Here is a 25,981-nt window from a genome sequence, read left to right on the forward strand (position 1 = left end):
CCACTATCAAATCTCAAATTGGTGACAAGATTTCAAAGTATGGTTAATGAAAACATATAATTTACATATTTCTCTCTGTAACAGTACATGGAAATTTAAGAACTTTTCCATTGCTCAATATTAATACTGTTACAAGTGTCAGTATGTTGAAACAAGAATGTGTCCATAGTACACGGATGCCCCACTCGCACTATCATTTTCTATGTTCAGTGGACCATGAAATTGGGGTCAAAACTTTAATTTGGAATTAAAATTAGAAAGATCATATCATAGGGAACATGTGTACTAAGTTTCAAGTTGATGTAACTTTAACTTCATCAAAAACTACCTTGACCAAAAACTCTAACCTGAACTTTGCACTATCATTTTCTATGTTCAGTGAACCATGAAATTGGGGTAAAAACTATAATTTGGCATTAAGATTAGAAAGATTATATCATGGGGAACATGTGTATCAAGTTTCAAGTTGATTGGACTTCAGCTTCATCAAAAACTACCTCGACCAAAAACTTTAACCTGAAGCGAACGGACGCACAGACGGAAGCACAGACGAACGCACGGAGGCACAGACCAGAAAACATAATGCCCCTCTACTATCGTAGGTGGGGCATAAAAATAAATGATGTCACACGAAAATGAGAGTGGCCATTGATACCAAAGGGAGATTCAAATTCAGAAAGTTGAAAATAAATTGACAACGCCAAGCAAAAAAAAAAAAAAAAAGAAGACAAACAACAGTACACAAAACACAGCATTGAAAAACAATACACTCAGCAACAGGAACCCCACCAAAATCTAGGGGTGATCTCAGGTGCTAGTGAAATCTACATATTTTCTGGAATTGATATGACTCAGGAAATAAAAGATGTCACATATTCAACTTTATATTTAAACAGCCTTTAACAAAAGAAAACTTTATTTTAACAAATAATTAAAATTTCAATTCTTGTTTTTAAAAAGAAATGTATTCTTCCTAAAATTCTATTATATTATTTTTTATAAAATTCTTCCAATTGATATAAAACATGTCAAATTAATTATTAATTAAATAAATAAATTATACACAAGAACGATTTTTTATCATGAGTTTGACCTAAATTTTACACTTAAGTAAACAACGATTCTATTAACTGTCCTGCAAATGAAATGATTGGTTCCAATACAAAAGAAATGGCCTGTGGTCACTTTCTAAAATTGAAATCTTTCAACAGGAAGACTCAATAAAATTAATGTACAATGCAGGAACGTATTATGTTAAAATTTCAACAGACAAACAAAACTGTGTCAATATTTTTACAACTAAGAGAAATTCTATGTTTACATAAACAAAATTCAATGTTTAAACAAGACATTTACCAATCTAATTAGGAGAGAAAACCAACTCACCCATACTGATTTCGGGGAGGGGGAATGCAGTCTCATTGACCAAGTCAAATATTAACTGAACAATGATGTTTTCCGTCTTTTTGTTGGTTTAAACAATCACAGACTAATTTACCCCTTGAGTATGTAATCAACTCAACTTCAAGTCAGGCCTAAATAGAGGGATATTTAACTAAGTGAAAGGGTCCATTTTCGCCATTATACAATCGGTAAAAACATCCGCAGCTGTGTTGACATACTTTTGAGCAAGTGTCGTATTTACACAGAAATGGACAGTCCTAAAATCAATAATTAAAATTTTATTTTCGTATTTAAATAGTTTTATAAAATAATTATAATTGTCTTTAACAAAATACTCAAGAATTAGGTACACACTTACTGGACGTTGGTACTACATTATTGTACATATTTGGTCAACCCTAGAGAGTGCTTGAAGGTTGAAATAAAATGAATATAAGAATGTAAAAATGTACTTTACTAAAGTGACTCAATGACGAGGACATAAATACTAAATATGCATTAAGTGATTTCAAACAGTCTGCCTATTGTTAAATAGTTTCTTTTGAATTGTTCTCAATGAAAGACAACAAGAAGACAAAATCCAATGCATTTTATGTCTGAAGTGCTTTTCCTGGATTTACTTTTATCAGGTTAACGCTCAAAGCAAAATATTTAAAGGCAAGGATTTGTAAGAACCGAAACAATTGAAGAACTATATGACCAAAAATAACCTAATAAAATACAAAAATCTATCTAAGGCCAACTTCAAATCTCTCTCACATTTTAAATGGACATCTAACCCTTGACATCCCGATGTTAATTTAGTGGGAATTGACACCATGGTACATTAATTCCTATAATATAACTTTATTAGTAAAAGAACAGGAATGCCAAGAATAGATCTGGATAGTTATGGAAGGAAAATAACTGAAAATATAAGCAACAATGTTCAGGGAAAATGCTATAATGCCCTTCTTCAGCAACAACATTCATGTACATTGCATGGTAGTCAATTTATAAGTGAAAGAAACTAGAATGCCAACACTGGATATTTTTAGCACTTTTGACCACACCAGTAAATTTTTTTTTTGAAAATAAGGGGAGCATGTGTTAAACCTGCAGCATAGCAGGTTGATTCAAGAAGATATCTGTACATATGTAGAAGTTGACTATCTCCTTATTGCTGTATCAAATTCTAAGACCCCCTTCTGAAATTGAAAAGAAAATGCTTATCAATTTCCACATTATTTGTACCATTCTATATTACTTCCTTTTTTTCACACAATTTTTCAACAACAGTTATCGTTAAAGAAACTTTAAACTGACCTTATTATTTATCAAATTTCATTTTCATTAAATCAATTGTGTGATACTGAAACATTTTTTTTATTAAAAAAAGCAAAATGAAAATAAAGTTCTTTTATGATCAAAGTATATTTTGATTTTAAAACTCTATTAAAGGGAGACAATTCATATTAGTCAAAATAATCTTAAGTATATCCATCAATATAACAGTGAAAAAAGGTGTGTCAGATAGAGTTAAATGCGACAGCAACCCCAATGGACAATAACTACCAAATACATCTAAAGACTAACATACAATCTTCAACAATAGACAGGTGTCCAAACAAAATGTCAAGCCCTAAATTGTCCTAGGTCAATAAAAGTTGTGAATAAATTGAACAAAAACAATCAGAGATCTGCCATCACCCTCCACTATTACACTGCTTTGGATACGGGTAACTGTACCAAGATTACACTTTCTCATGTCAAATTTTGTTTTTATTTGAAAAGCCGTAGAAATAGAATGGACGCTGTAAATAGAAGGTTTTAAATATTCATCATTGAAACATCATTAAAAATATGAATAATTTAAATCATGTTATAATTGCTGCCAAAATTTGGCAATTTCACTAAAAATTAATAAGATTCAGACTGTACTAACAACTAAAATAGTCATACCTCGGAATATTAAACATTTAGATAAAAAAAACTTTATCTAAGATTTATAAATTTCAAACAAGTTACTTTATGAGTGTCACACAATAGCATACTAAAAAGGACACTTTATATAATGGCATAAAAGTAAATCTGGCCATTTATATGCTTGCGAAATGTCGTTTCTACATAAAAATATCATGCACTTTCTTAAAATCACTTCAGTAATGTGGAAACAATTGCAATCTGACGAAATCTTATATTATTCTGCACTTCAAACAATAGCCGAACATTAAAATTAAGAAAAGATGTGACATTCCGGGATTATTGTTATTGGTGAATGAAGTTGCGTTTTATCTGAAAACAATTTACCGTAATAAAACTGTTTCTAAGCAATAAACAAACAATATGCGAATTTGATTTTCTGTGTGGCATGTGTGCCGCGTTTAAAACTCCATTACGGCAACCTGTTACATCTTTGAGGTAAATGTATCAAACCGAAACACTTAATATCAGTCGCCTAATCACTTTCTTTCCCAACAGATATTATTAATTTTTTAGAAATTTATTGCTTAAAAGTAAATTGCAATACTATAAAGAAAATCACATGGGAGGGAATGATAACAATGAGAAAAACGTGCCACATTTCTTCATGTATATTAATTTTATATATACCGTTTCTCTCTAAATGGGAAATCAATAAAATATGAAATGATATTATTTAATGAAGCGAATGATGGCTATAATGAGAAGAATAAGTTATGGTTTTATATATACTATTATTTATGATTTATGCTTTAAAAAATATCAATTTTTTTTTAGTTATATCATTCAAATTGTAATTACACTTTCTATTTGTGCATAAGTATATTTTATTGAAACTTCCAATCTATTATATAAGGGGTTCAGATATACTATTATTTATGATTTATCGTTTAAAAAATATCAATTTTTTTTAAGGTATATCATTTATATTGTAATTATATTTTTTTATTCGTGCATAAGTATATTTTATTGAAATTTTCAATCTATTGTATATGTAACAGTTAAGGTAAAATTATGAAAATAAGCAGCTTTTTTAATTTTTATTAATCAGTAAACACATTTTAACAAATGGGACAGGAAAAAAAGAGTAAGTTAAATGTTAAGCTGGCTTTCAGTCCTCAGAAATATTATCTGAACTTTATTTTTCAGGTAAAATTGTAATTACTAATGGAAGCTTACATTTTTTAACCCTGAACCCTTGTGAAAATTTCAAAAAACTTTTGTTATAATTTCTTTTGGGTTAAAGTCTTTTCCTTACGTAGAAAAACAAGTTTTGGATTGAAAATTTCTTAAACTTGTAAACTGTAACCATCATTACAGATTACACATAAATTTGTTTCCTTTCGAATTCAATTTACAAATTTTTGCAGTAAAACGTAAAAGGGACAACAAAAATAGCAAACAATATTGGACGATACAACAGACCACACCGACAACTAATACTCAAATCCTCTTAGAAAATAGAAACAAAACAAAAGGAATCAACAATGTACAACAAATGACCAATTTGGTACAGGCACAAAAAGTGGAGGGATTAAATCTCTCACGCTTTACCCATCTAGATCAAATAATAAAATTCACAATTAATTATTTTTAAAACTTTGTCAGTTCTATCATATGCAAATATTATTAAATTAAATAACTTTCTAGAGCTCATAATCACCATTCCGAATATTTTTTTCACCCACCAAATGAATGATCATTATCATATAAATTTTGTGTCTAAATGACAAGATTTCCTTACATGGAATTATATGCTTTTTTCACTCTCTTTAACCTCAGCAATGAAAGAAGACACAGTATTTGCCTTTTTACCAGGATTTTCTATGTAGTGATCTGTGTCTAGAATTGTAATAACCAAACTATTGTTATTTTTTTAACAACAGGAGTAAGAAATAAAAATTCTGAAATTCTGGCAAATATTGTGCTCTACATATATAGTTATCAAACAAGCAAAGTCCCAATTTCTTTGATCTCATCTTTTTTTAATACAAACCTTATTAAATAAACATATTTAGTTCTAGCTTGTGTGTATACATAGGAACCTTTTTTGGTAATAATTACCAGTATGATATAAAAAGGGTTTGTTTAAAGGGTCAATTATGTAACAGTCTATTTAACAATGACCAGCCTTTGTTGTCTTTATCACAACACAAGCTTCATGATAAAATTTTATCACAATCTATGAGTAGTCATTTCAGGGTATTTCTATCGCCAAGGAAAAATAGAATTGTTTTAACAAGCACCTGTTTACACCTTGAAAACAGAGTATGTATTTTGTTTTGACACCTATTTTCAATATAAACATCCTAACCTTTTAATGGGTACATGTGTTGTAAGAGGAGATTAGAAATAAAAACAGTCGGATGAGCTTTTATTGACTGTGCTTCCCCAACAAGGAAACAGGGGATTAAAAACAAAAATCATTACTTTTCCTTCTGAATCTCTATATGGTGGTTAATCAGCTGGTATTGCAAAGGAAATGATGTGAAATGGTTGGAGTCATCTGAATAAACATACGATTTATTACTGCTCCGCCGTAATCCCTTGTCAATTCCATTCCGATCTTTGACGTTTTTCTCTATCTCTCTTTGAATTAAAAGCCTATATTGTTACAAGTCTCATTTAACTGTTAAAATTTCCGTAATTGGCTACGAACAAGTATGTTTTAAAATCACGCACAATTCAATGTATCTATTAGACAAAAATCAAGTTTTTCAGAGAGGATTACAGTAATCCACGATGGTTCAATTACAGAAAGTGAACCCAAGTAAACAGGATTAATGTAAAACAAAAAAAATCTCCCTGGGTTAAAATATTTTCATTAAGCATAAATGGCAAAATATGATTCCAGTTTTCATGCTTATAAATATACATGTATATGGCATCGTTCTAACAGCTTTTTACTTTTTATTCTTAAGTGTTGAAAAAAGATTATTTTTTTTATGAATAAAGATATATAATAGGATCAAACAAAAAACAATAAAATATTTGATAACTTAATTTGTTCAATAATTCTAATATTTGAGTGTACTATTTTCTTTGTTAAAAAAAAAACTTGCACTAGGTTCATACCAAAAATGGATTTATTTTTTAATTCAGAAAACTACAATATACTGATTTTTTCAAGACTTGCAAATGACACTCAGATTATTTTTTTCAGGGTGAAATTCCTGCCTTATTCTAACAGAAAACAATGATTATGAAGAACAATCAAAGAAAGAAAACAAAAAAAATATTGACTATTTCTTAATAATCTTATTTCAACGATAAAAACTTAATACTTTCAATTTAAAGGAATTCTTATACAAGAGTTCATATTTATAGACATGTTTTCAGTTTACACAAGTTTTTCTGTATTTTCTTCATAAATTATATGTACTGTCATTTTGTTTCTTTATCAAGTCATATAAATATTTGTATAGAAAAAGAATGTGGAAGAATTATTTTATTAGCCATAGCCTGATCACTGCAAGTCATTCTGCAATGCATATTTTTTTCAAATATATATATTTCTTTATTTAATTTTTGTGCTATTTTCACATTTCCTGACCGGTGTGAGAAAAATATTTCTGCTCACTAGTGAAAAATCTGTTCTCGGCAAATGATTGGTTGAAATTTAATTGTGACGTTAAATTTTCTTGTTTTTCTTCTAAATTTTTTATTGTGACGTCATGAAAAAAGTAGACCATGTCTGATGACATCCTCAAATCTTTGAAAAGGAAAGATAAAAATCACTAGAGAAACAGATTCCACCGCTATAAATGTGTATTATGATCTTTCTCCACTCTCAACAGTTAAATTTTAATTATTTAAAAAGCTCGGCAAGCCTCGCGCTTTAAATATTCAAATCTAACTGTCTTGAGTGGAGAAATATCGTAATACACTTGTTGCAGTTGTGGAATCTTTATTTCTACAACTGCAACAAAGCGTGTAAAAAGCTTTATTTCACAATGACGTTATGAAGAAAGGAGAAAAGAAGGACAAGAGTAAAACAATATAACCTTCCATTTACTAAGGCATAGACAGATGATAGTGTAACTCAACCATAGGGACTTTCGTAAGGGAATCTCATTTTAGGAAGATTTTTCGATTTAGATTTTCTGTGTTAAAACCCCACTTTTAAGCATCGTTTTTCGGCGACCAATTTTAATTTGTGGAGGAAGCAGGAGTGCCGAGAGAAAACCACTTTGACCTTCGATAGGAAACCTGACAATTAAGATTAGAGTCAAGTGCACCCGCACAAGCAGGGTTCCAACTCACAACCTCAGTGTTGACTAAATAGTGATAACAGTAGTAACTACTTAGACCCCTTTGCCCCCATTTAAGGAAGAAGATTCCTGTTTATGTAGTTCATTTTTCTCAGTTATAACTGCTGGCCTCCCCTTTAGAAATCCAGGATCCATCACAGACATATAAGTACATATATCTTATCTGACTATCTGTAACACAGCAAAGATAACTATCATATCCTTATTAAAACTTATTAAACATAATTCTAATTACTTCCTAGAGCTTTAATTGTGTCCTCATTGAAGATTAACATATCACCATCAAAACAAAAGATTAAAATGTCTACAGTGTGAACTTTACATACTTAATTTGGTTGTACATTCTGAGATTTGTTATTTAATTTCATTTCTAAGATCCTCCAATGGATTCTTGAAAAATGTCAAAGAAGTTTAATTTACATTTATATAAGAAACGTCGCACGATACTGGTGTCACCTAACGTTACACACTCAAAGACGTAAGCCAAAATAAAAACGTTGGAATGCATGTTGTTCAGATGGCTTTTTACAATAAATTTTAAAGGATTGATTTTTTTTCCTAAGAAAGGATTAATTGTTTTTTCTTAGATAAAAGATGTAAAGCTTTAGTTTTATTAACAAATTAAAAATAAAAAAAGTAACTTGAATTGAAACCATTTGTTTTATATACATTTTAATTATAAAGGCAATCAATTACTTTTTTAACTATGCACTGCAAATGCACTCATCTTTGCACTCCAGAATGTCAAGGCGAAAGGACTACGGCATATCTAGCATGTCAGTTCTGCACAAATATATGCAAGGGAATTAGTGGGAACAATTATCATTGCTGTTTTTTTTTCTTTTTATTTGTATTATAGCGGATCAGACTATTATAGTCCGGAAAACACTTCAGTTCCGCGAGAAAATCTCTCCCAACCCCTTCTCTATGAATCGGTAGAGCTTCAACATAAAACATTAATTTTAAAGTTTTCTTATTAAGCAACAAAATAAAATAGCCGTATTCCAAATCGTATGTGAAAACGGCAATAATGACAATTAGACGGAACGTTAGAAGTATATTTTATTAAATAACGTCAAAATCGTATGTGGGGACATTGTATCGGACATTTTAGTTTTATCTGATATCTCGTATATTAGATTTAATTTATGGGAATTTAATACCAAAATAGAGATAATTTTTTGTACTTTTATCCATTATAAGATTTTTTATGTAGTGAATGGCACTATATTGAATAAACATCATGAAAAAACAGAAAACTTAACCCTACGTTTAATTTGGTTTGAAGGGGACAAAATGTCGGACATTGCTATTCAACTCGAAAAATAAGAATTTATTTTTAAAATTCTCGATTATTGCATGATGCGAAAGTGTGATCTTTGTACAAAATACTAGTATAAGAATTATTTACTTTCGACATGGGGATTGCTCTGGAATTCCCTTTTTTTGGACAATTTAACAAAAATTACAACAACCTTTCGTGCATGAGACACATAATTTGTATCATCTTGATCCCCTTTTTTTATATTTCCGTCTTTTCGAGAGAAAAAAATCGACATTACGTCAACGCCCAATTATGAATTGCTTGTTCTAGACAAACTTTTATATCGTTTGGAAATAAAATTTATATGTTTTTTACGGTATTCAGAATTTCACAAAACTAAAAGTGTAATGCGGGACAAGGAAATTATATTGCAAAATAAAGGTTTTATTGAGTTTTGATTAATGAAAATGGTCTGTTATATATACAAAATTGCAATAATCTGAAAGAAGAGTTTAAAAGCTTTAAAATGATATACAACACTTTATAATATCAACTTTTATGTTTAAAAATTAAGAAGATGAATGTGTCTTGTCCGTGATTTTACCAAAGTAACACCAGTAGCGTGCGACGTTTCATATATATATATATACGTTTTATATATGTTACAGGCATTTTCTAAATTTAGGCATTTTGTAAAATGACTGAATTTTCAGGCAATTTAGAAAATGCCTTACCTTGACAGGCATTATACAAAATGACTAAAAATACCTAGTCATTTTGTGAAATGACTGAAATTTTGATGCAAAATTCCACAAATTGCCTGTTGCGTTTCAGGCAATTTGTAGAAGGAGGATATCATTGAGATGCATATGACAAAAGTTGACAAAAACACAATATCTTACAAAGAAAAATAACTAATGGTTTGGTAGAACTAATTTATTCTCCAAAAACCAGATCGGAAGTTTTTTTTATGCCTTATGATATGTTCTTTTTAGTGAAACTACGTTAAGCACATACTCACTCTGTATGGCTCTGTATTTCAGATACCAACAGTGAATTTATGATTATTTTGTCAATATGGCGAGAAAAAAAAAATTGTTCTGTCAAAAGAACACAATTTACAATCACATTTTTAGAAAATATAGATTTAAAACAATAAATTGAAAAATATGAAGTATAGAAAATTTCGTTTTGCTAGTTTTTTGGCTTTCAGTTTCAAATATGTCATGCATTTTTTAAGATGTGAACAATTTGGTTTTTATTCGTATGGATTGTTTCTACAGTGCATTGACCTTGTTAAAGGACAGAAATTTAGACTGCAGCTTGCAATTGAAATGGAGGTATTTAGGAAAGGGCTGGTAGATCTTAACCTGAAGAAATTTTTAACCCGCATGTTAGATTTGATCTAAATGCATTAGATTTAGAGATATATTAAGCCAAAAACTGTATTTTACCCCTATATTCCATTTATAGCCAGGTTGGCCATGTTGTTTGGCAATCAGGGATTAATGGAACATATTTTTTAAACAAGATACTCTAATGACGATTGTGGCCAAGTTTGGTTAAATTTGACCTAGTAGTTCCATAGGAGAACATGTTTGTAAAAGTTAACAGATGAAGACTGAAGACAGCCGACGAGATAAGAAAATCTCACTTTACCCCCTTTGCTAGGAGAGCTAAAAATCGACAAAGAAAAGAAAAATAACAGTGCTTTGACAGGAGAAGCGTTTCCTGCTAAAGAGGGATCACCCGTCATGGTCAGATCTGCTCGATTCCGTTTAAAGCTATAAGTCAAAAGATGCAGATTAAACGAATCAGGATTATATGCTTTGATATTTTTTGGAACATATGAAAAAGAAGATATGCATGTTAAATGTGTGTGCTTATCACGAAACCTTATGTTGCCTAACGTTAAGTATTTTATCAGTAAAGGTAATGAAAGACATAAAAGTGTGATGATCCAGACTTCTCCAAATGTGGTCTGAGTGCAAAATCAAATTTTACGCCAAACAATATAATTGCAAAAACTCAGGACAAATATTGTGTAGTTCTGTCGTGCAAACATTTTGAGAAATTAGAAAAAAAAATGTCAAGTTCTGTGCTTGTGTGAATAGTAATAATTCAGTAAAATGTATTCTTGATTATTTAAGATTTTCTTTTTTAATTCAGTAATTATCACAAATAAAACAGCTCTGGTGTTCAAAGCTTTCAATTGTTGGTTTTTCTTAAGATTTTATTCTATAAAATAGTTTCAGGCATTTTGTAAAATGCCCTTCAATTTTTCCAGGCATTTTGTAAAATGCCTAGAAAATTTAGTCATTATGTATAATGACTGAATCTTGCAGGCATTTTAGAAAATGCCTAAAGTTTTCAGGCATTTTACAAAATGCCTAAATTTAGAAAATGCCTGTAACATATATATATATATACATATAGATATTTAGACCCCTTGTTGTATCAAAAAAAATTACACTTAACAAACATGCATGGTGTTCCTATTTAGCATAACCCCACTCTTATTTCAAATTATCTGAAAAGAAGAAGTAAGTGTGTGACAGGTATGAAAAGCACACAAGATTAACATACCTGTCAACCTGTGACGATGAAAATACAGGTCATGACCTGCATTGAAGAATCAAATCTCAGGTCATAACACGTACGAACTTTTTCGAGCTGAATTTCAGTATTTATGGTACATTTTCTTATAATGTATATCAAAGATACCAAACATCAATGCATGTTCTCTTGGTTAAGTCATTTTAAATCTTATTTATTATTATTTCATTACACTTTTAAAGATTTTTATAAACTTGTGTATCACAGTCTCATGTCCTTTACTTTTTGTCATCATCTAAAATTTATTTTTCAAAAGTAATTTTAAAATGAGACTACTAGCCTTTAAACATACCATGTAGAGGTATTACTTGTATGAACATTCATCTCTCAATTGACAAGGAAATTAGACTATGATAAAATATAGTAATACAGTTAAAGGAAGTATAAATGTAAAAAATAATTTTCAACTTTTTAAAAAAAAATTGTATAAAGGTATAAAAATAATGAAAAGTTATTTTTCAATATGTATTTGAATTTTATATTATTATGATTTAATCTTTTTCACCCATAAAACGTATATATAAGGAATAATTTTGAATGGTGACAAATAAGGGGAAGTAACTCTTAGTTGAAATATCTACTGTAAATTCAGAAATTAATGCGAGGTTTTTATTATTGCGAAAAATGCGACTGAGTTGTAAACGCAATAATTAAAACTCGCATTTTGAAATATTTTATATGAATTTAACAGGATTTTTCGCAAAATCGTAAAAATTAAAATTGCATTTAAGTCTAAAATGAAAAAATCGCAATAATAAATGCACGCAATAATTTCTGAATTTACAGTATGTAAAACAACAGGGCAATTTATTTACGTCCTAAAGCTAATGTATTGGTGTTAATCAACAGTGTGTTTGACATCAAAGCTGTCAAGTGAAGCCATGAAACTTATGAAAATCAATCTCAAGGCTAAGAAATACGGGTGAAATCGGGTCATTTTCGGAATTTCCGGGTTATTTCAATGACCCGGCGGGTGATCCGGGTGATCCCTCAGAATTGTGAAAATCTCGGGTCACACCCGCAGAATCCGGGTCAGTTGACAGGTATGGATTAACAACTAATCAGTGTTCAACTGCTGACTAAATACGAAGTAATTCTGTATATTAGTTTCAGAGATATTTTTTTACAAAATGTTTTCAACATATATATCACAGTATTCGCAAACAGGAAGTAAACATAGAACCGATTAGAACAAACTGTACAATTCATCATTGTTAAGTTGCCGGCAAAAAAAACTGTTGAACAAACGGAGAAACAGACAAGGAGAGGGAGAAGACTATATAAGTTTGATTAACTTGTGTCTCATCCCTTTTGCACATTTAAGCAAATAAAATATGTCTAAACTGAAACAGATAAGGTCATTGCAGACTATAACCCCCACTTCTTGAGTTAAAAAAAAAAAAATTAAATTGGAAAAACTGGGCATCTTTCATGGATATATAGACCAATGAAAAATGAGTAATTTCTCAATATTACTAATCCAAGTTAATTGCAATGATGCCCTGAATGCACTGGTATATATGGCATTAACACAATATGATATTTTGTGATAATATCATTAGATGATACATACAGTGAAACCTATCAACACTCTAAACTATTCAATATACAAGATTTTGTTTAGATAACTATTATGTAGGGTTTGGTTAAAATAGATTTTACTGTACTTTTTATCAATCAAATAAGCTTTCTATTATAAGTCAATTATTACAATTTCACAACAATCAAATAATAGACATCTGGCTGAGCACCTGATAGGTAAGATTACTGTTAATATTGCTCTTCATCACATGTTTTGTACTAATATGTACATGATGCATGTCTAAAAATAGCCAGAAGTTGCATTTGCTTATTTCTTCTTGGGGCCATTATCATTATTTCCCTTCAAATACACATATTGTGCCCTCTATTTTACTTTCAGTAAAACCTGCCGATAAAAAGATATAAATGAAATATGTGATGAATAGACCTTTACAATGCATTTTCCAAATTGGCCCTGGTATCAGTCCTCAAACTACACCCTCTGGATGCAATAGGCATCTCCACTTGTTTCCAGGGCAAGCAAGGAAAAAAGATAGACAACAATGCAAACTCACTCTTCTGGGCAACAGAGAATATGTCATATTGGTATTCATGTAAAAATTAGGGTTAAAATGTATTTGCAAAATCTTCAAATATCACTCCCCACACCTCTTTACTGTTAACAGTTGTGCTATCTGTTGTTTTTTTTTTTTTAACGCCACTCTTCAGCACTGCATTTAGGCTATTTCGTGGCGCAAGTTTTTATTGGTGGAGGAAGCCAGAGTGCCCGGAGAAAAACACTGACCTTCGATAGGAAAACTGACAATCCTAGTCAATTAAAACTGAAGTCAAGTGCATCTGCACAAGCGGGGTTCGAACTCACAACCTCAGTGTTGACTGGCTAGTGATTACAGTAGTAACTGCTTAGACCACTCGGCCACATGCTATCTATGTATCTCAACTTTCAAGACAATACACATATACACTGAAAGTTTTTGAGATCAGTTTCTGTCGATCTGTATAAGTTTTCAATGTAAAAAGAAATAAGGATAAAATAATTTAAAAATTGCTTGCTGCTATCAAAACAAGACTTTTGCTTGTCTGAAATTGTTGTTCAGAGATGATTATAAAGTCATTGGAAGGACAAAATAACCTGTAATTTGCACAGTTAAGAATAAAGTATAAATCTTATCTAATTATAGCTTCAAAATCTTATCTTTTAGTAATAATGATAGTGATAAATGTTTGTAGTCATATAGACATTTTGTATATCTTTTACATGTTTTGCTAATAATTTTTCTATTTTTGTTTTGTTTTTGTGCATTCATTATACTTCTCAAGATAATTACCAGAAATGCTCAAACTTTTCAGACATCATTTTCTAGCAATAGTTCCCTTTAAGAGTCTGGATTATGGTTACATTAATTTTGGCAGTTTTGTAAATTTTATATTACTGATAAATTTTGATCTTTATCCGTCTTGTGTGTCTATCAAAGTTGTCAATTAATAAGTAAAATACTAAAATTGATAAAAAAAATAACTGTCATTTAAGGCAATACATGTATTATTGTTTCAATAGAAATAGGCTCTGAACATTTTCACCAATGTCTGATTTTTTGTTTTCAGGGTCTTTGTCAAATACCTTAATTTTACCCTTATGTTCTATTTCTAGACATTTTGATTTGATAGATTAACAAAAAAATTGTTTAACTTAGATACACTACAGATGAATCATGTGAAGTTCTATATAAATTTCTTTAGTAGTTTTAGAGAAGAAAATGATCAAGCAAAAGCTCATACTAGTATGTCAGATAAACTTACAATCTCTCGTACCAATGAACCAAATTTTTTTTAAAACTTGTACCAAACTGTTTGTTTCTATGATAGACCATACAAATACTATTTCCTATGCTGTATTTACACAGCTATTTGTAACTGATTTTCAAAAATAATATTCATTTGAGATAAATGCAAAATATTAAATGAGGTTCTTTATTTACTTAAAAAAAAAATTGTCATTGTTTAAATCCATATTGAAACATAATCATTAACCCTTGAAAAAAATATAATGACCAATAGATTCTAATTGTAACCAGGAGTGAATTGCAACTTATTTTGAGCAAAATTTTATAATTTACAAAAAATGAGTTTTAAATCTTTAGATATAATAAAAATATAGGAAACTTAAATAAAGACAATCTCCTTTTTTTCATGAAATTTTTATGATTAAAGGGGAATAACACTGGTCTTTTCATGAATGTTTTTATGATTAAAGGGGAATAACACTGGTCTTTTCATGAATGTTTTTATGATTAAAGGGGAATAACACTGGTCTTTTCATGAATGTTTTTATGATTAAAGGGGAATAACACTGGTCTTTTCATGAATGTTTTTATGATTAAAGGGGAATAACACTGGTCTTTTCATGAATGTTTTTATGATTAAAGGGGAATAACACTGGTCTTTTCATGAATGTTTTTATGATTAAAGGGGAATAACACTGGTCTTTTCATGAATGTTTTTATGATTAAAGGGGAATAACACTGGTCTTTTCATGGATGTTTTTTTATGATCAAAGGGAAATAACTGACTTTTTTTCAGTTGCAAATTCATATATTATTGCATTGATCTGATCAATATAAATAATTTGAGAAGAAAGCAAATTATTCATTCAAAAAATATTCTTTGTTGGCCACAAACTATTAATACTTAATAAATGTGTATACATATAGGTAATAACATCTTTAGTTACATTTTAAACCTGCTAATATGACGATTCTCATTAAATATATATCATAGAATCAGTTTTGCTAATTTTAGCAAAAAAATGATTAAATTTTAGGACCATTTGTGATGAATTAGGATAGAGGTTAAACGTTAACCATAAATGATTTTCCCTCAGCAAGTAGATAAACCAATAGACACAACCTTTGAGAATATCTTTTTGTGCAAGTTTTATGCTCTTTATCATTTTTATAACAAATAAGGGAGTCAAATTGATATGATTTTTGGACCAATGGTGTACCAAGTGCAACTTCTTCTTTCTCAAACAGGCTCCTGTATTAATATTGCAAAAATAGGGACAGAATATATACAAATCAAGAATACACTATAAGCTTACAAAATATTAAGCTGCATCTGTCTTCTTATCAAAGCATTTCTTTTGTTGACCAGTAAAAACCATTGCTGCATCAACTTTTCTTCTAAAGATTTGTTGTTTCCTGAAGAAGATAAACATATATGAGGGGAGATAGGACCTTTATCGGGACTCCGGGATCAAGTGTTTTTAAGCTTGAGATTTTCGGGATTGACCCTTTTAGGATCCGGGAATTCTTTTTTCGAATTTCGGGATTTAAATTTATTCAAATTGTCATGTTTTTAAGCCAGGGATTTCGGGATCAGGACTCCTCCTATCCACCCCCCCCCCCCATATATAGGTAACATATCAATTACTGTAAAGGAAAAAGGTCCATTTTGGCCAAAAATGGCCATGAATTTCAACTTTATCACAAACTAATGCATAAATTAGGGGTCACTACATTGTGCTATGCCAAAAAGAAGTTATTTTGTATTGGTAGTACTATCACATAGATTTCTAATGTCTGATTTAAGAAAAAATCTAAATCTGAAAGCCAATTTAAGCCCTTCATGAACATACTCCTTTAAAAATTGATCACATGCATTTATAACAGTGAATGTTGAACAGTGGTAAAAACTGTTAAGATAAATAATGTGTTTGTAGGAAATACTGCATAGATTTGCTATCAAAATTTCAAATCCATGTTTTTAAAATGGGTAATCAAACTAAAAGATGTTCTTCTGTTATTAATCATTACCATTCATTGCCTTTCTGAGTTTTTCCTCCAGTAGACCTGCCTCAGCATCAATTTGTTTCTGTTCCCGGTCCAAGGCATCCATTTCAGCAATTACATACTGATTGGTACTTTGAAAATTCTAAATATAAAATTCAATAAATATAGTCACTATAAAAAGCATGTGGTATGATTGCCAATGAGACAATGTTTCACAAGAGCCCAAATAACACAGATATTAAACCTGCTATAAAGTCATCTTTATTGCCTCAAAGTTGGTCATCAGGTGCAAAAAGCATCAATTTTGACAATTTTTCGTCCTTTATCTTGACCCCGAAGACCCAGGGATGCTGGTAAAGGTATCCAGCTGTAGCCTGCATGAAGAGTGTACCCCAGTTTACAAATTGACTCCAACAGTTTTTAGGTGGGAATGAATCTGACCATGGTTTAGCAGTCTACAGAAGGTCATTTGGACCAAAAATATGGAATTTCACGATTTTTCCCGATTTTTTAATTCAAATGGAGAAGGAAACTGGAAGTAGTCGTTTCTTCTGTGAATTTGAATAAAAATTACAGTACTGTTATATGCCTGCGGGTTTGCACTATTTTTGCATGTTTTAGACCTTTGAACTTCCTGTGTAAGACACAGAAGGGAAGCCCACCCCTTCAGAAAACCAAGTTTCAACCCATTTCAATTTTCCAAGTCCGTATCTGTGCTCAAAATGCAATTTATACATGAGAAACATGACTATAAATAGCCTCAGGTTTACGGAACATGCATAACTTTCAAAATCAGTATCATAAAGCTGACTTCTAAAGAATGGAACGCCATTAGAGCCAAATAACAGTGGTCTGGGTATGCCCGTCATATGACGGGTACCGCATGGTAAGGGTTATATTCAAGAAATACTACTGGTTGTGTGGGTGGAGTGCACTTTTTCACAGCAATAACTCTGTGATGTAAGGACCCCAAAATGCTGTTAAGTACCATTAAAATAGATGTTACAATAGACACATTAAACTTTATTCAATTTGTTTCTATAAATCTTTATGATAAATTTTTATTAGTCATTTCATATTGCTATCGGCAGATTTTAATCAAATATAGTAATAATTGCTTTTAAAAAGATAAACTTACTATTCAGGATATATATTCAAAGAAAGACAACTGTTTTGCTCTTAAATTAAACTATGAAAGATTGATGAAGTTTAGAGTGTCCAGAAGCAATCAACAGATTTTACTTAATATGGAAATAAGTTTGATCACAACTCTGTTGAATGATTACAGACAATAGAAACAGGATCAAGCATACATTGGGATAAAATGCAGAAAAACAAGAATGTGTCCAAAGTACACCGATGCCCGACTCGCACTATCCTTTTCCATGTTCCATGGACCATGAAATTGGGTAATTATCTAATTTGCCATTAAAATTAGAAAGATCATATCATAAGAAACAAGTGTACTAAGTTTCAAGTTGATTGGACTTCAGCTTTATCAAAAACTACCTTGACCAAAAACTTTAACCTGAAACTCCCACTTCCATTTTCTATGTTCAGTGGACCGTGAAACTGGGGTCAAAAGTCTAATTTGGCTTAAAATTTAGAAAGATCATCTCATAAGCAACAAGTGTACTAAGTTTCAAGTTGATTGGACTTCAGCTTCATCAAAAACTACCTTGACCAAAAACTTTAACCAGGATGGACGAACGGAACCACAGACGGACGGACGGACGGAGCCACAGACCAGACAACATAATGCCCCTCTACTATCGTAGGTGGGGCATAAAAAACATCCTGAACCATGCATGCAGAGAACACTAAATGTCTGTTTTTATTTGTAAACACACTATAAAAGACCACACAACAACTTCATAGTGAAACATGTATGGGATTTTAAAATAAAATATGACTGGGATTTTAAAATAAAATATGACAAAAAAGAGGTAGTAGAAATCAAAGGATATTCAAACTCATTAGTACAAAACAAACTGACAAAGAAATGGAAAAAAACAATCAACCAGCTTGTGAGCACTGAAGAGTATGTTTTAACTCAAATATCTGATAGTGTATTCCATTGATAAATTGTTTAAAATGTTCATAGATAGTTCACATAGAATGATTTACTGAATGCACTTCATACTAGAAAAGTAGTGATTAATTTTGGAAAATTAATAGCTACCATATCCTATAAAGTTAAATTCCATGAGGTGAACCAACGCCTGTGTGAAACATTTCGATAGAGTCCTTGAAGTGGATACCTTGGTATGCAGGGTTGTCAAATTATACAAATGAATTAGTAGTGATTAATTTTGGAAAATTAATAGGTATCATATCCTATAAAGGTTTTGATTGCATGAATGCAATCTGAACAGAATAAAAAACACATGACGAGACAAACAACAGTCAGTACATCTACTACATAGAAAACTAAGACTGATCAACAGCAACCAAAACAAAACAAGCAATCTTTTTCAATTTTTTAATATTTACTTTATCTTACCTCATTTTTCTTGTACAACAGTTCTTCTTCTAATGATTCTGTGTTATCACTGGAGTCTCCACAATCTGAAGAAAAAATAGTCTTTTGAGGACAATGTTTGTTGCCTGTAGTCTCTTAAAATCATATAAGCAGAAAAGTTCATGTTTAGGGACGACATCAAAAGTTCAATGAAGGATAAAAAACTGAATTCACATAGTTTTTTCACTGACCCCCCACCCCCCTCTTAACTTAATTTGGGAAAAAATTGATTGACCCATGACCCATATGGATATATGTAAAAATCAATGTCTGATAACCAAATCTTGCTGCAGTTCAACCCCCCCCCCCTCCCCAACTATTTGAACTGAGTTTTTTTTTATCTTACATTGATCTTTTGATGTCCTCCCTAAGAATGTGAAACCCTAAATATTGCTTTGTGACAGACTGTCAGTTATAAAAAACTAGAGGCTCTAAAGAGCCTGTGTCGCTCACCTTGGTCTATGTGAATATTAAACAAAGGAAGCAGATTGAAAATTGACTACAAAGGTCAATTACTCCTACAGGGGTCAATTGACCATTTCGTTCATGTTGACTTATTTGTAGATCTTACTTTGCTGAACATTATTGCTGTTTACAGTTTACCTATATCTATAATAATATTCAATATAATAACCAAAAACAGCAAAATTTCCTTAAAATTACCAATTCAGGGGCCGCAACCCAAAAACAGGTTGTCCAATTCATCTGAAAATTTCAGGGCAGATAGATCTTGACCTGATTAACAATTTTACTTCATGTCAGATTTTCTCTAAATTATTTGGTTTTTGAGTTATAATCCAAAAACTGCATTTGACCCCTATGTTCTATTTTTAGCCGTGGCGGCCATCTTGGTTTGATGGCCAGGTCACCAGACACATTTTTTAAACAAGAAACCCCAAAGATGATTGTGGCCAAGTTTGGATCAATTTGGCACAGCAGTTTCAGAGAAGAAGATTTTAGTAAAAGATATATAAAATTTACGAAAAATAGTTAAAAATTAACTTTAAAGGGCAATAACTCCTAAAGAGGTCAACTGACCATTTTGGTCATGTTGACTTATTTGTAAATCTGACCTTGCTGAACATTATTGCTGTTTACAGTTTACCTATATCTATAATAATATTCAATATAATAACCAACCAGGTGCTCCGCAGGGCGCAGCTTTATACGACCGCAGAGGTCGAACCCTGAACAGTTGGGGCAAGTATGGACAAAACATTCAAGCGTGATACAGCTCTGAATTTGGATTGTGATCAAATTTTTGACATTACATGAGTTTTTTTACACAAAACAAATGTCAAGATTTTACAAATCAATTAAAGATTTCTTCTTATTTAAATCTAAAATTAAATAGTTGACACAGCATAGGTTTCTGACACAGAATGAATGTGGTCTAATGAACTTAAAAGTTTTTTTTTGCCTTTGAGCAATTCACTATGCTGTTGAATATTAATCCTCTCAAAAAAATGTTTGAAGAAATTTTCTTTTTATTTATGAAATCTGAAATGAGAAAAATTTAACCCCCCCCCCCCCCCCCCCTTTTTCACATCCCCGTTTCCCTTTTTCCAAAACTGATATCAATTCAAATTTCTAATGGAGTTTGCAACAATAACTACTCTTTTAAATACATCATAAAATATTAAAATGTAAAATAAAGTGCTTGTTATCACTGAATGGTAAAGATTGGTTGGTAGTAAAAGTGAATATACATTGTTTATTGTATAAAACAATAAAAAAAACTTCATCAGCAACATTTTATATTGGCAAATTTCCAATGAAGTTATTTACATAAAGTTATTGGCAAATAAAAATAGAAAATGACATCATAGTCATGTCTGGCAAATTTCCAACATACATTATCTAAAACATTTTAGATAAGATAAGGAAAAAAAGCTTCATCAGCAACATTTTATATTGGCAAATTTCCAATGAAGTTATTTACATAAAGTTATTGGCAAATAAAAATAGAAAATGACATCATAGTCATGTCTGGCAAATTTCCAACATATATTATCAACTACTATTCTATACAAAGAAAGATAACTCCAATTGAAAATTAATTGCTATTGCACAATATTGTGCAATTAGATATTTCTTGCTATTGTGCAATACTGTGCAATTGAAAATTTCTTGCTATTGCACAATACTTGATATGGAATCCTGATTTGGACCAACTTGAAAACTGGGCCCATTATCAAAAATCAAAGTACATATTTAGATAAAGCATATCAAATAAGCCCAAGAATTTAATTTTTGTTAAAATCAAACTTAGTTTAATTTTGGACCCTTTGGACCTTAATGTAGACCAATTTGAAAACTGGACCAAAAATTAAGAATCTACATACACAGTTAGATTTGGCATATCAAAGAACCCATTTATTCAATTTTTGAAGAAATCAAACAAAGTTTAATTTTGGACCCCCATTTGGACCAACTTGAAAACTAGGCCAATAATTAAAAATCTAAGTACATTTTTAAATTCAGCATATCAAAGAAACCCCAAGGATTCAATTTTTGTTAAAATCAAACTAAGTTTAATTTTGGACCCTTTGGACCTTAATGTAGACCAATTTGAAAACGAGACCAAAAATTAAGAATCTACATACATAGTTAGATTCGGCATATCAAAGAACCCCAATTATTCAATTTTTGATGAAATCACACAAAGTTCAATTTTGGACCCTTTGGGCCCCTTATTCCTAAACTGTTAGGACCAAAACTCCCAAAATCAAACCCAACCTTCCTTTTATGGTCATAAACCTTGTGTTTAAATTTCATAGATTTCTATTTACTTATACTAAAGTTATGGTGCAAAAACCAAAAATAATGCTTAATAGGGCCCCTTTTTGGCCCCTAATTCATAAACTGTTGTGACCTCAACTCCAAAAATCAATCCCAACCTTCCTTTTGTGGTCATAAACCTTGTGCTAAAATTTCATTGATTTCTATTTACTTATACTAAAGTTATTGTGCGAAAACCAAGAATAATGCTTATTTGGGCCCTTTTTTGGCCCTTAATTCCTAAACTGTTGGAACCTAAACCCCCAAAATCAATCCCAACCTTCCTTTTGTGGTCATAAACCTTGTGTCAAAATTTCATAGATTTCTATTCACTTAAACTAAAGTTATAGTGCGAAAACCAAGAAAATGCTTATTTGGGCCCTTTTTGGCCCCTAATTCCTAAAATGTTGGGACCAAAACTCCCAAAATCAATACCAACCTTCCTTTTGTGGTCATAAACCTTGTGTTAAAATTTCATAGATTTCCATTCACTTTTACTAAAGTTAGAGTGCGAAAACTAAAAGTATTCGGACGCCGGACGACGACGACGACGGCGACGACGACGACGACGACGACGCCGACGCCAACGTGATAGCAATATACGACGAAAAATTTTTCAAATTTTGCGGTCGTATAAAAACAGCAAAATTTCCTTAAAATTACCAATTCAGGGGCCGCAACCCAAAAACAGGTTGTCCAATTCATCTGAAAATTTCAGGGCAGATAGATCTTCACCTGATTAACAATTTTACCCACGTCAGATTTGCTCTAAATGCTTTGGTTTTTGAGTTATAAGCCAAAAACTGCATTTTACCCCTATGTTCTATTTATAGCCATGGCGGTCATCTTGGTTAGTTGGCGGGGTCACCGGACACAATTTTTAAACTAGATACCCCAATGATGATTGTGGCCAAGTTTCAAATAATTTTGCCCAGCAGTATCAGAGGAGAAGATTTTTCTAAAAGATTACTAAGATTTACGAAAAATGGTTAAAAATTGACTATAAAGGGCAATAACTCCTAAAGTGGTCAACTGATCATTTTGGTCATGTTGACTTATTTGTAGATCTTACTTTGCTGAACATTATTGCTTTTTACAGTTTATCTCTATCTAAAATAATATTCAAGATAATAATCAAAAACAAAAAAATTTCCTTAAAATTACCAATTCAGGGGCAGCAACCTAACAACGGAATGTCAGATTCATCTGAAAATTTCAGGGCAGATAGATCTTAACCTGATTAACAATATTACCCCATGTCAGATTTGCCCTAAATGCTTTGGTTTTTGAGTTATAAGCCAAAAACTGCATTTTACCACTATGTTCTATTTATAGCCATGGCGGCCATCTTGGTTAGTTGGCGGGGTCACCGGACACAATTTCTAAACTAGATACCCCAATGATGATTGTGGCCAAGTTTGGTTTAATTTGGCCTAGTAGTTTCAGAGGAGAAGATTTTTGTAAAAGTTAACGCCGGACGCAGGACGACGACGACGGACGCCGGACGCCAAGTGATGAGAAAAGCTCACTTGGCCCTTCGGGCCAGGTGAGCTAAAAAATATCAGTTGCAAAATTTCAAGTCCTTCAGAAAAATCTATGCAAATTTTTTTGAATTCTGTTCCGCTGTTTTCAAGAATTTCCAGATTAACACATAACTTCAACATATCATCAACTTTACTGAGTTTGGAATATACATACCTTCTTTAGGGAACTCCATACTGTAGGAAATATTCACTGCAGGAATAACTTTTCTTTTCTCTTGTTTATTATTCAAAACAGCTTTATCTGGTTCTGATACCTATTTATCAGCAAAAAGAAGAAAGAAAATAAAGATAAGCCTAGATCAAGGGAGATAACTCTTCAATATGCTTATGTCATAGCTAGTTTCATCAAGTTTTTAATAAAAAAAAAAAAAAATATTTTAAAGTATTCATCATGTTTATTCCCAACAGAATTAATAAATTACTCTGTGTAACATATATTTTGTTTTAATATTGCAACTTTATCAGTGGATGGGTCAAAAACATTATACCCTATGTTGCATGGGGTATATTTAAGAAAAACAAAATTGCTATGGCTAATTTTCTTTTTTATTTCTTCAAGGTGAATAGTTTTTGAAGAATTGCTACTCTCCATTTCAGAGGAAATGGGACTGAACTAGTATCATTCAAACCATAATATTTCTGACAATATATATACCTGTGGAGATGGGGTTTTGTCTTTGGAAAATGGCGTTGACAGATCTACTTTCTTCAGACTGAGTCTCTTCAGTTTACTGTCTCCTTTCACGCTTGGCTCTGTTGTGGCTGTAACTGATACTTCTGGAATAAGACACACACAAAATAAACACCACATGTGATATTAAAGTATTATATATTTGCAAATCTTTAGATGATTAGATGTTTTCTATATATAGTCATAAGTTGCTTTTGCAATAAAAAGTTTTAGAATGGACTTGAATTTCACATCAGATGTAACCTAAAGATAAAAAAAAATACAAGAAGTGAAAATATTTCCCCAACACTTTAAAATAATATCCGTTTTCTATAATTTTAGTTTTAATTGAATAATGACTCATGAAGACTTTTAAATATACCATATATGCATAATAATAAATTTTGTTAATAATAAAAATAATTTAAAAATATATATTTTTTTTTTTTAAAGTAATCCTCATCCTACAATATATTCAATAATCTTTATTTATATTTGTGTTCCTGTATTGAAAACAAAATTCTTCATCTTTATGGTGCGTAGTTTTAAAACATTATATATCAAAATAATTTGTCAACACAAAATATCTACTTTTTTACAAAGTTTTAAAAGTTTTAAGCACAATTTTAAGTTCTGTTCCTCTTACGTAAGGAAGCACACTGAAAAATCTGGCAACTACTCATGTACCTGGAGTCATCATTTTTCATGGGTTACTCATTTTATTGATTTCTTGCAGGTGAACCACAAGTTTAAATATTTAACAAAATACAATTTTCTACAGCTTGCATGCAGACTATGGCAAAAATCAGATTCAAACATCTACAAAAAACTTTTTCCTCAATGAACAAAATTGGTAACCTTTAAAAGAATATTAGAATCAACAGTTTAGTAAGATATCCTTGGATTACTGAATTACTGAAATTAATGATTTACACTGTCACAATTTAGCAAAAACATATAATTTAAGGCTGTATCAACTTAATGTGCTCGACTTTCATTTTTTGAGGTGGGGGAGGGTTAAAAAAAAAAGGTAAAAAATTTAACAGATTTATTTTCATTGAGAACTATAGAGCAACCTGTGATTGATTATAATTATAAAAATTTATTATATCAACAAATCACAGGAAAAAACATTTGAATTTCAGTTATAAATGAAAAAAATATTTGTTAAACTAATAGATTTTGCACCATTTGTCATGATTTGATTGACAGTTTGAAACCACTGCCAATTAGCCAATCATGAAAACCTACAAATACACAGATGCTACACCTCCATAAATTGGTTTAGAGCTAAATGCATAATTTGACCCTTTAATAAGATAACCTTAGCTTTCTGATACACAATTACATAAAATGCTTTCTATATAAGGCTGAGGTAATAATAATTTTAGATCCTGATTTGGACCAACTTGAAAACTGGGCCCATAATAAAAAATCTAAGTACATTTTTGGATTCAGCATATCAAAGAACCCCAAGATTTCAATTTTTGTTAAAATCAGACTAAGTTTAATTTTGGACCCTTTGGACTTACTAGTGTAGACCAATTTGAAAACAGGACCAAAAATGAAGAATCTACATACACAGTTAGATTTGGTATATCAAAGAACCCCATTT

At 30.9% G+C, this 25,981-nt stretch overlaps 1 protein-coding gene across 8 annotated transcripts in view; it reads right to left on the reverse strand.

Moving 5' to 3' along the window:
• The window catches only part of LOC139516224 (EH domain-binding protein 1-like), a 99,112-nt gene that overhangs the window by 35,207 nt on the left and 37,924 nt on the right, over positions 1-25,981 (reverse strand). For all 8 annotated transcript variants that reach the window (XM_071306194.1, XM_071306190.1, XM_071306187.1 and 5 more), the window contains 5 exons: positions 24,352-24,473; positions 23,851-23,950; positions 19,354-19,418; positions 16,875-16,992; positions 16,160-16,259 (listed from right to left, as the gene is read on the reverse strand). In XM_071306194.1, the coding sequence (XP_071162295.1) occupies positions 16,160-16,259; positions 16,875-16,992; positions 19,354-19,418; positions 23,851-23,950; positions 24,352-24,473 (505 nt within the window). The remainder of the gene's footprint in view (positions 1-16,159; positions 16,260-16,874; positions 16,993-19,353; positions 19,419-23,850; positions 23,951-24,351; positions 24,474-25,981) is intronic.

The sequence above is a fragment of the Mytilus edulis genome, chromosome 3 (assembly GCF_963676685.1).
Source record: "Mytilus edulis chromosome 3, xbMytEdul2.2, whole genome shotgun sequence".
Classification (NCBI taxonomy): Eukaryota; Metazoa; Mollusca; class Bivalvia; order Mytilida; family Mytilidae; genus Mytilus; species Mytilus edulis.